Genomic DNA, 12,321 nt, shown 5'->3' on the forward strand with positions numbered 1-12,321 from the left:
TGAGGAAAGATATTAAGCCGTAATCAGATACCAAAACAATAACACATAGCAACAGGAATTGTAATTGATTTCAATACTGTTTTATGCACAAGTCTCAATTACAAGAACAGTACTAAGGTACACTTATGTCCAACACTATTTGCAAAATGTGGATTCCAGAATCATTATACAGAGTAACAATTCAAATGTGGGCAAATAAAATGTGAATATGTGACCATGTTTACTGGCAAGTCTTTATGTTTACAAAATGACTAACTGGTTGTTGGGGCTGCAGAGAATTTTCTAAAAATCTAAGTGACAAGGATGGGAACAAAAGTTATTAAATTTCATATTTTCAAATCAGACCAGGGTCCTAGTGTAGTATTTTATTTAAATTACTAATGCCAATAATTATTCTAAATAAGAATATAGAACAAGAGAACCTCCAAAATAGGTCTATGGACAAAAATTAAATTTTATACTGGTTAAATGAAACTTTACAATGATATAACAAATATGAGGAAAAACAGTACTCGTGTATAAAGTTGAAACACCAAATACATTAAATGTGCACAATAATGTATTAAAATTACCATCAGGCTTGCTGGGTTACCTGACATGTTTTGATGGTTGTCACTACACTAACATTATTAGAACTTCTATAAATGATGGTGAATTAGTAACAGCTTCTATGGACTTAAAATGCTAGAAACCAGGTTTCAATAGTCTTGGCAGACAAAGCACGGTTAGCCTTTTGTGTAGATTTGTGCTAAACTACAAATAAATAATAGTAACAACCACCAAAACATGTTGTCTAACAAGTCTGTTGCCTTTTTTGATAAATTATTACACACTTTTAATCTTGTGGTGGTTTTAGTTTACTTGTATGACATAATATATCAAAAGCTATATCCAGTGAAGAGCATATTAATCTCTTAAGTACAACATATTTTAATTATTCAAGTTTATTCCACATGAATAATCAACTAACAACTGTGATCTTTTAGTCTCAAGAAACATATTTCACTGTTTACATTCATTTCCTAAATCATGAAATACACTTGTAGTACATATTAGTATACAATGTGTATGGCTTAACTGTAATACAATTTAATACACAAAAATATGTATTTATACATCAATATGCTCGGGGGAGGAAAAAACAACAACTACAATTTCTGTGAAATGACTACCTATACACACATAAAACCAAAATTAACTTGATTTCACTCTTATAATCAGTCAATTCTAATTCATTTATAAGATGTTTTTCAATAAAGCTTTACACATACACATCTTCATTGAATATTTAATTTTGTTAGATGATTGCCCCAAAACTTTTGGACCTAATCTCACACTACTGATTAACCCTTTAGTACCTGGCATAATTTTTTTAAAATTACTTTCTGCATATGTGTACTGTGTCACATTCAAAATATAAACCCTTTTACTCCAAATATATGTCACTGACATTAACATCATAATATACACTGCAATTTCAATTTTTATGTTATCTACGTTTTAATTACTTCGTTTTAAAAGAAACCTTTCAAAAACCTTAGAACTTTAGTTTTAATGTCATGTGATCCATGGACTATCAAAAATCTTGACTTTAGAAGCAGTTCTTTTAACCATGTAAGTTTGTAATTTTCATGAGTGTATAGGTGTTAAGTATATAGGTTTCACCTATTTAGCCGTGATATTCAAAATCTGTAGCTGCTTTGCCCAGGAAACAAATTTTTCAACCCTCGAGAGGTGCCATCCACACCTTCTATACTTTGCCTAACTACATCTAGTTAGTTGACACAAGTGTGTATAATTGTTTGAAAGAGCCTACTTTACCCTATACTCCATCAATGGTTAATTTAAAATTGATGCACAGTTTTCACAGTGAATTAAAAGTAACTACCATTAGTATTGCTGTCTGTCTGGTCAACTATACCACTTATGGCAGTTTCTTATCTAAATATGCTGTAATTGGAGACAATTAAATTGCATTGAGGACCTACTTTTATATTTTAGTTAATTATATATTACTTATGTTTCAAAAATCATATTTGAAAGGCTTAATGAATTTTATGTTAATTTGTCACCTGGATTGTGAAAGATTACAGATAAGATAGCATGAACAACCACCATTTTGTTTTGGGAACACATCTTTATGGGGAATCTGCTAAAATAACTCACACCTGCAAACATAAGTTGATCTATCTATATAAATGACAATAGATGAAGAACGCAAAAGAAAAATTAAAAAATAACTCAAAAGTAAAAAGATAAAAGATGTGAAATATGCATAGGAAAAGTGCAGTAAAACCTGTCTATGGTGGAATCACACGGGACCAAGTAAAATTTCCAGCTTAAGCAAGGTTTCTAGAGTAGACAGTGAACATGCATTTCCTTAATTATATATAATTTTTGAGTAGAACATTATACTTGCTTGACTCAAGGGAAGTAAGACGTTTGTGAATAAAGTTACTGTACTGTTTATGCTATATTTATTAGAATAAGAACAAAAATAGACATTCAAAATATACACAAGTACACAAAATCTTAATCAAATTTATTTAAAGAAAGTGTCCAAATTCAACTGTTTCATTTTTTAATGGGGTTTCTTGTGCAGTTAAAAGAAAGTGCCAGTTCTATGGCCTTTTCATGAAGTTCATTTTTCCACTTCATAATTTGATAGCTTTAATATAACTTAACACTTGCGATGAAGTAGAATTTCTCTTTCCTCACTGTCTTTTTCATTTTGTTCATCTTCTGAATCTTTCACACTGTTACCATCTTGCGATTCTATTATAGATTTTAAATCAATTTCAAAAGTTTCTGTTAAAAAATTCTTGTCAATGTTCACAAAACTTTCCATATTCACAGAGTAATCTGTATCAATCTTCTCAATCAGAGTTTAGACTTTACTGGAATCATCATAACAAACAACTTTTACAAAATCATGATATTTAATAGTTGTTTCTTTTTAAAAATGACGGTATTGAGTAAATTTTCCTTAAATTTTAAACTTAGGGAAGATAGGAATTTATTTACGTAAAGAGAATCATTGAAAGAGTAGAATTCTGCACTTATGAGAGAAATATATTCCTACAAATCGTAAATCTAATTTAACTGTAAAAATAATGACAACAGGATAAAGAACAGAATATATTTAACCAATACTTACTGTAACAAAATGTCCAAGAATGTATTAATATTTAAACAAATTATTAATTAAATAAGAAATTAATATTTAATCAAAAATAATTTTTCTGCTTTACTCTTGTTCTAATCCTACTTGTTGATAGATGAGATAGGTGAAAGATTGTTCCCTGTCCGTGTTATGCAGGTTCTACCATAGAGAGGGCCTTTTATAAGAGAAATCTTAAAACAATGCTGCAAAATTTTGATATTTCCAGCTTGTACAAGTTTCCACCCTATGCAGTTTCTGGCTTAGACAGGTTTTACCGTATAATTATTGTAGTGGAATTCCACAAAGTCAAGGGGTATGTAAGCATTTCTATTTGTTAATATTAAACATTTCATTTTGCTGTATGCTGATAATAACAGACAGTTTGTGATACAGTAAAGAAAATGGAAAGTATAAGTATAAATGTTTACCTTAAAAAAATAACTTATTATTCATTTATAAGGTTCTAGAGATTACAAAAATGAAATGTGAAAACTGTAAGATTATAAAAACAGTATTTAAATGACCTTGCAGGTGAACTACTCAGAATTTGAGTGCAAAACATGAAATAACAAGCTTTTGTTAGAAATCATAAAAAAAGTAAAAATTAATTATTTTGTTTTTTCTAAGACTACATACTTATAATAATGTTTCTGTTGGATTTCATACAATTTCACCTTATATTTTTATTTTTGTGAAAAAATGTGACAGGAATGGCACTATCATCTCTCTGATAGTGAATCCAGGAGCCATGGGATTGCTGTGTTTACTTTGTGTATGGTCTAAATTGGAATCTGCCAAATCCACATTACAATAATGAATCTGATTATTGATAATAAAATTTGAAAAGTCCTTAGGTGTATAACTATTATAACGTAAATACTGATAATTTTAATTTTCAAGGTTGATTTGAAGGTAATATATTGTTATGAATAAATAAATATGCTATATGTTTCATCCTATTACAATTATATAATATTCTTGTTTCTTTTTGAAAAATAAGTTTTTCCAACACTACCCCAAAATAAAACAACTAAAATGAGTTGCAATCAACAAATACTATTCTAAAAATCAGTCTGAAGTAATATACTTTAAGCTTCAATAGTCTACAGTCATTCCAAACAATCTTATATTTTACCATTAGGATGTAAGAATTCAGTTAGTTTTATTGTTATTATTCATGATGAGAAAACCCACTTGTAGAGAAAATTATGTGTGTAGAAACAGGTGGTATGGGTACAGAAAGCACTATGTAGAGTAGCAAATAACGTTTTGAGCTTTTTTCGGTCATCGTCGGGTTCACAAAGGAAGAAAGGGTTACGGACCAATAGCTGACCACATGTTTGAAGGCAGTTCTGTAATTGAGTGTAGGAACGTAGAGGGTGTGCTTAGATATCGGATATAGTTATTTATACAGGTATAAAGGAACACCATCCTTTATTTATATCATTATTTTTATTAGTTAATAATGATCATATACACGAATACTTTTTCTTTTAAATTGAATAAATATGAAGCTATTTTTGTTATACCACCACATTGCAAGTTTAACACTATTTTATAATCTACTGCATGCTGTATTGAAAAATTTCTTAAAAACCAAAAATCCAGCTATTACAATGTTTATCTTTTCTGGCATTTTCAGAATATTATCTATCAATATTGTTTGCTGTTAATTCAATCTAAACCCAGATAGGTACTTGTTTAATACACAGTTTTTTCAAATCAATTAACCAAACTTGTTAATGTAATCTGTTCACATTCTTTACTTGTCTATAATTTATTATTTTCTACACCACCACTTTTATAGATGAGTTACACTTTAGTAATTTTCAAATAAGCAGGAAATATTCTTTTCTCCAAACATATTACATATACAATACATTTGCTTAAATGTTTAATTTCATATGCACATATGTGAGCTGTATTTGTATGTATTTAAGTTCATTAGTATGTATGCTTGCAATTTATTATTCTACATTTCAATGCACATGTATAATGAAGTGACATTTTTAGAATGTCTGAAGGAAAAAATTCATTTAAGCATTTTTCAGAAAAATTATATATTTTAGAATTACCTTCAAATAAAAAATAAATACAATCCATTTGCTTTATTCTTAATTAATGTGTTATTTCTGTTAGTCACAAATACAGTATACATTTCTGTAATGCTGTTACATGTATGTTGGAATTTTAAATATACAAAAGTAATTTAAGGAAAATTATTAGTGAAAAATATTTTTATACACACAAACTACAAGAGAGCCAGAAAAAAAGACAGCTTAATATAATAATATATACAAGATGATGCTGTTTTGTATACTTACACACAGTATACAAGGGTGACCAGCTGAATACCATAAGTTGAAATGATGATCACTGTATGATGATACTGTTTGGGTTGTTACATTGGATGTAAGGCAGATTTCTGTATTTAAAAGAAAATGTATGAATGAGTAAAGATCCTAAGACTTGAGAATCAATCAAGACAGAATTACCTTTTCTTCTTGTTTACAATCCACTAGTATAAAATTAAATATATGATGAATTAGAAATGTATTCAAATGATAGCACATGACTACTGTTAAAATTTGTTTCTTTAAACAAGTTCTATATTCTGAAACATCAAAAATTGCAGCTTTATAATCAATCAAATAATTCATCTAGAAATACATTACAAATAATTTTTGCCTCCAATAAATTTCAAATTTACAGTTTTAAATTTGAAATGAAAACAAATTTTCCTTTCAATGTAAACAATTATCTATATATATTTCATTAAACAACCAATGATTTAACATGTAGCCAAATAATGCCAATCAAACTTTTAATAAAAGAGTGGATACCAAAATATTCATTATGCATTGAAGCAATGCAATATGGTCATAAACATGGTTATTAGTATGTGTCAATACTTTAGCTATTGATATACAAAACTATAAGCCATTGGATGTAAGGCAGATTTCTGTATTTAAAAGAAAATGTATGAATGAGTAAAGATCCTAAAACTTGAGAATCAATCAAGGCAGAATTACCTGTCACTGAGTTAGGTCTCAATGTCTTGCCATACATTCCTGCTTTCTTCTTTATTACAACTTCATAATCTCTTTTTTTTCTTTTTAAATTACTGTGTAGTTCCTGAGCATTCTGTTTATTAAAATGCAGTTTCAATTTAAGGCCACAAATGAAACATAGAAAATAGAAACTTTTGGAAGCTGTAAATACCATATTATCAGAAACTCCTTCAGGTGAGAAACACATAGTTTAGCTTTTTTCTGAAGATTAAACTTGCAAATACAGAAATGAATCTTTAAAAGAAAGGGTCAAATACACATGCCAAATGGGACAGTGCAGTGAGAAATTCCACGTAATACTCATCAAAAGTAAGAAATCCCTATCAATAAGAAACACTTTGGAATCAGACAACATTGAAAATTTTCAGAGATAATGCTAGTGCACAACATCAAATAAGAAATTACCTCCTATAATAAGAACAGAATTTTTTGAATCATAAAAAAATCAATGCAGAATTTGTGATGTATGTACAAAACCTTGCAAGATAAAAAGTGTGAGCTTTATAGCATTTTAAAAGCAAGCAAATCAAGGATGCAGACTGCAAATACTATCAGATTAGTCAAGCAATAAAAGAATGGTATCTAAAAATATTCCAAAATAGATCAGCTGTAAGTACACTGTATTACATAAAATACAATTCACAGGAAAAGATATCTGCAGAACCTGCATTAAGATAATCCACTATGGGGAAAGAATAGGCATAACAACTTGATATGCTGGACAGGATACAATAATAAAAAGACAGGTATCACTGAGGGAAAAAAAACAAACTGAAAATCTATTTGAAAAAAAAGAGAGAAAAAGAATCTCTTATGGATAGTAAAAACAATAAAGACAAATTTCAGCACATCAGAAATATGTTTATTGTGCTGTTCGAGCATATGGCCCATATTACAGCATGCATACAATGTATTACTTCCAGCATATTTTTAATGAATAGTTTGAAGTTTTGTGAAAAAACATGGATTTTCAATGTAAAGTAAAAACAAATTACATTTTAATGCACATACAATTCCTTTTACTAAACAGTTTCTTTAAAAAAAGAAGTATTGATTGTTCTATTTCACTTCTTATTCACAACTCTTTCATTAATTTTTTAAGTGTTAAATTAATCTTTACATGATTTTGTTTGCAGCCATCAGCAATAGACATAATAAATAAAACAAAAGTTTTCATAACATTGAAATCTGGACAAATATAAGATTTTCCATGACAAATATAAACCTTTTTCTTACTTGAAAATGTACTTCAGATAAATATATCTGCATCACAAAGAGCTATTATCTTATGTGCACTGCTGTTTAAATTCCTGCACATACCACAAGTCTTGAACAAAGATTCCATTCTTACACATGTCAGTGTGGACTGCATCATCCTATTATGCAATCATCTTCAGACTATATAGGAAGGTGATACATCTTCCATAGGCAACAGTCTTTCATGAGCACTAACATGTGAACAGAGGCTTTAGAGTTGTCCATATATCCACTCAAATAACATCTTCTAGCAAAATATTAAGCAGCCACAACCACATATCATAACATAAAACACACATGATCTTACATCTCAAATTCATGAGAAAGCCATTATAATCAGGGTTATAAATTCTGACAAAATTTTGTAAAGTAAAAAGGTATATCTTGTTTTGAGACATCCTAAAATAATAACATAATGCAGTTCATCCTAAAAAAAAACTGGCACTGTTCCAGTTGAATAAATTTTCTGAAAACTGAATTTAAGGTAAGATAACCCATTTGGATATTTAATGAAAAGTCCATTGAAATAAAAAGAAAGAAAAATCAGAACAAATATTCTATCTCTTTAACACAGGATACTTAAAAGAAAGATATTAATTATCCCACACAAACAAAGCATAAAATCCACTAAAAGCATAAATGTAAGCTTAAAATGCATTTACATTAGAAACAACAAGCAATAATAAACCAATCAAATACCAACATAAAAAGGCATCCACTCTGGCTGATAAAAGCACAAAAGAGAAAGATGGCAGAAACTTTTTTGAAGATGCACTACTCAAATAAGTATAACTTATTTATATACCAGAATGGAAGCAGTGTTGGTTCCCTTTGAGAGCAACAGAGAAAAGGAGAAAATTGTGATTAGGCTTGCCATAAAAAGTCCAAAATAATTACCATGTAACAGCATAAAGCAAATCAAACTAACAAAATGTGAAATGAAAACGAAAAATACTTAATGTATAAAACAGGCTGAACCAAACTTTGATGATAGTTTAAAACCATCAGACCAAGCTGGTTTTGTGCCAGGAAGTAATTGAAAATGAAAAGATCTTGATCACATGACAATTAACAAAAACACAAAATATAATAAAGAATGCTCCACAAAAAGAATCTGGAAGGGACAAGAATATGGATTTGCAACCAGTTTTTAGACACAGAAAAACCATACGTACAAATGGTGATAGAAATCTTTTGTCCTTGAAAGAAAGATCCAGAATGATGAAACAGAAATACCTGGAATGACTGTCAAATTGACAACTAATTTATGATATGACAGTGAAACTGTAACAAAGAAAATCTTAAGTGGGCAAATAATTCAGAAAATGAGCACAATAAAATTAGATTCTCTGTATATATCCGAAAAGTGGAGTGCTTACCACAGCATCTATAAAATATGATTCAAGATTTTTCCCTTTGCAAAAATGTAAAAGAAAAATCCTTGAAGCCACAAAAATCCATAACAGGAAAATGTATATAGAAATTTCTATTAAGTTTCTTTTAAAAAGAAAAAATCTATATAACCGACCTCTGAAAGATCAAAGTTTCTAAGAGACAAAGTAAACAAAGGATAGATAGTTTTCTCTATCAGTGTGATTTTCAGACTAAGGATTTCATGGTAACTATGAAATAGGGAAGGGAATTGTTGGCATGACACAGAAGAGGAAGAATAATTTAGTGCAAAATCTTGTTGAAGGGCAGTCTCAAAAGCACAAAATATGAGCTCAATATGAGAAACTGGTTCTCAAAGCAAAGTCCACTTCTGGAGATAACTAAAACAGGTGATTTGTTAGCTGAATAAAAGAACCATGTCTAACAGTACATATTCTCTTAAGTTAAAGCTATGTTATAAGAACTTAATTATTTTAAAAACATGTTGTGGGGAGAAGTGGAAGTAAATAAGGCTTGATGCTCATTGTGCATATGCTGATACAGTAACATTTCACACAAGCTATGGGTGATGTGTTCAGCACTTATACATTTAATTTTTTGATCACTTGACAGTAGAATGTTCCATAGATACATATGGAGAGGGAATAATATGTCTTAGCCTTATTCTAGGAAGGTTACTTTAGTGGGACTGTAAAATGATGTAGAAACAAAAGACAACATTCTAAAGAGAAAAGTCTTCAATGTTCTCATTTTGGTAAAAAACAGTTTAGAAAAAATAACCTTTACACTCTAGATACATATAATTATTTTCGTTTTATCCAACATCTTGCCTTTCTGGCTTCCTCATGATTGAAATATGCTACTGTTTCATATTAGAATATTCGTTAAATTATCAAACTGCATGTAATGTTCTACTTCGAGTCTGCCATAATGTACATCTAATAATATACAAATTATTATAGTTGTTTCATTATTGTTCCAATATTGTAGTATAGTTATAACATTAAATATACAGCTATATCAACACAACTATTTTATGATATAAAAATAAAAAGAACTACAATATATTTTATGATTAGTTAAAAAATATAGACAGAATACGGAAGCATCACACTACTTGCAAGTCATATAGACAATATACCACTTATCAAATTGTGGAAGCAACACACTACTTATAGGCGATACACCACTTACCAATTCACGGAAACAATGTACCACTTACAAGACATATAGGGAATATACTACTCAAAGACAATTACACAAATGTACATATCTAAGCTTCATATTATTTCATTATGATTTTTCCTAATTTAAATAATAAAACTAAAGTAGAAAGATCAATGTTATTTTACTTGGTATAAAGTACTTGACCTTATTGCATAAATTTTAGAGTAGTGTGGAAGAAACATCTGCAATCTCTAACAATGAAGGTGTATCTTTTGAATTATGTTCAATGTGATTCTAGAACCTTATTTATGAATAATTTATCCAAAATATTTTCACTCTTTGCATATCTTTCTCCTTTATGCAACAGGAAAATACATATCATTCTGACTTTTAAAAAGGTATAAATGAGGAGAACACTGAAAATTTCTGTCAGTCAGAAAAGCATGTTTTTGAGTAGTCCTCTTTCCTGAAGTCAATCTGAAATAAAAGTAGGGTACACTGGAAAGGACTTCAAATACTTTTTTATGTGAAACCATACCATTTATTTCATGTTTACCTAAAGGAACTTGATTGACACAAACCATGCTGAACACATCACTTGTGGCTCCTTTACTTGAATGTAGAAATGTACCATGACCAATGCGATCAGGAAACAACTTCAACAGTTTTTCACTTTCAGCATTTTTATCGGGGACCTGTGAATTTTAAACTGGATTTCAAAAAAAGGATATTTTCTTAAATTAGTCTTTAGATGTTCAAATATCAACTTTTTACCTATAGATGGTGTTTAAGTTATAAGGTAAATGAAGCATTTTATCTATTTATATACATCTTTTATATAAACTTGACTAATGGAATAAAATATGTAAATATTTACTGTTTTACACTAGTAAAGTTGTAATTATATAATATAAAATGTTATTTAAATGTTAATATATTAAACCTAGTTCCAATGTAATAGCTTGGTAATAACACACTAGTAATGTTACCTTAGCCACTTCTATTTGCAGCATTTCACTAACTAAAACAAAATGTATAATCTTACCTCACCTAAATGAAGAGCCAACTTCAAACCTGCATTCTTAGCATAAGAAAGAACTGGAATGAAGCTACAAGCATCACCCACCTATGTAAAATACATGTATAATCCATTAGTTGGAAAATTAAGATAAATAAAGCTTGAAAATGAAATTGTTTTATATGTTGCTCCTTCTATCTGTTGTTATGATAATATCATACATTTGTCAGCTTTATCACATTTGTTTTGATAATTCTCTTCATTCAAAATCTTATTTGTACATATAATAGTATATGTATCAAAAGTTACTTTCTCAGACTCCATCTGACTGTTGATAACAAAACTTTGAATTTATAATGATCAGAATATCAATTCCAAAATATCTGTTAATGCTACAATGAAAGAATTATAAAAAAGTTCTTCTGTATCAATAAAACCTGTAATTGTCTTTATTCAGTGCTTTCCAGTACAAAATGATGTAAAGTATGCGAATGTTGAACAAAACATTTGAAGTTCTTCAATACTTAATAACTTATAGGACATGTTATAAACCTAGTCATATGCTCAAAAGATAACAATCTAGCAACTTGAGGTATAAGGAGTATGGATGGTTAGTTACACAAGATTAAACTACACAGTAAATAAGAAAAGTTAACCAAATTTATTAATTTATCAACCCAAACAGAAATGCAGCATTTGTAAAAGTGACTACAGCCCACAGAAATGTTAATGTGAGAAAACAAAAGATAAATTAAAAAGAAAAAAAAAAATAAAATACAAAATTCAGCAAAAGCTAAGTATAGAGTCAATTGAAAAGGCCAGAAAACCAATAAATTTGTGAGGGAAGAACATAAAAGAACAGTATTAGCTTAATAAAGGCATGCAAGACATTAAGCCATGTACACACACACACACACACACACACACACACTAAAAAAAATAAAATACAATAAAAAATTGAACAATTGAATCCAAGGAATAATGGAATGAACAAAAATATAAACCAATGGATATATAACTAAATAGAGAAAATGGTTATGAAATAATACAGAAAAGAGCTGTTACAACCATAAATGAACCAATGCACTGGAAAAGAAACAAGATACAGAATGAAAAATTTATCTATAGCATATTTTACTGTAATTGTAGAAGAGGAGAAAAAGATGAGAAAGAAATACATAAAAATGACCCAAGCAATTAGTCAATCAAAACAAGTTTCATACACTCAAATATAATATTCTGCCTTCACTGTA

At 29.0% G+C, this 12,321-nt stretch overlaps 1 protein-coding gene across 12 annotated transcripts in view; it reads right to left on the reverse strand.

Annotated features, from left to right (window-relative positions):
• The window catches only part of LOC143249100 (N6-Methyl-AMP deaminase-like), a 42,127-nt gene that overhangs the window by 1,043 nt on the left and 28,763 nt on the right, over nucleotides 1-12,321 (reverse strand). For 6 of the 12 annotated variants that reach the window (XM_076498371.1, XM_076498364.1, XM_076498368.1 and 3 more), the window contains 3 exons: nucleotides 11,096-11,176; nucleotides 10,607-10,745; nucleotides 5,488-5,588 (listed from right to left, as the gene is read on the reverse strand). In XM_076498371.1, coding sequence (XP_076354486.1) covers nucleotides 5,488-5,588; nucleotides 10,607-10,745; nucleotides 11,096-11,176 — 321 coding nt within the window. The other 6 variants (XR_013027527.1, XM_076498365.1, XR_013027525.1 and 3 more) reach the window with 6 other exon arrangements.

Source organism: Tachypleus tridentatus, chromosome 4 (assembly GCF_004210375.1).
Source record: "Tachypleus tridentatus isolate NWPU-2018 chromosome 4, ASM421037v1, whole genome shotgun sequence".
In the NCBI taxonomy this organism is placed as follows: Eukaryota; Metazoa; Arthropoda; class Merostomata; order Xiphosura; family Limulidae; genus Tachypleus; species Tachypleus tridentatus.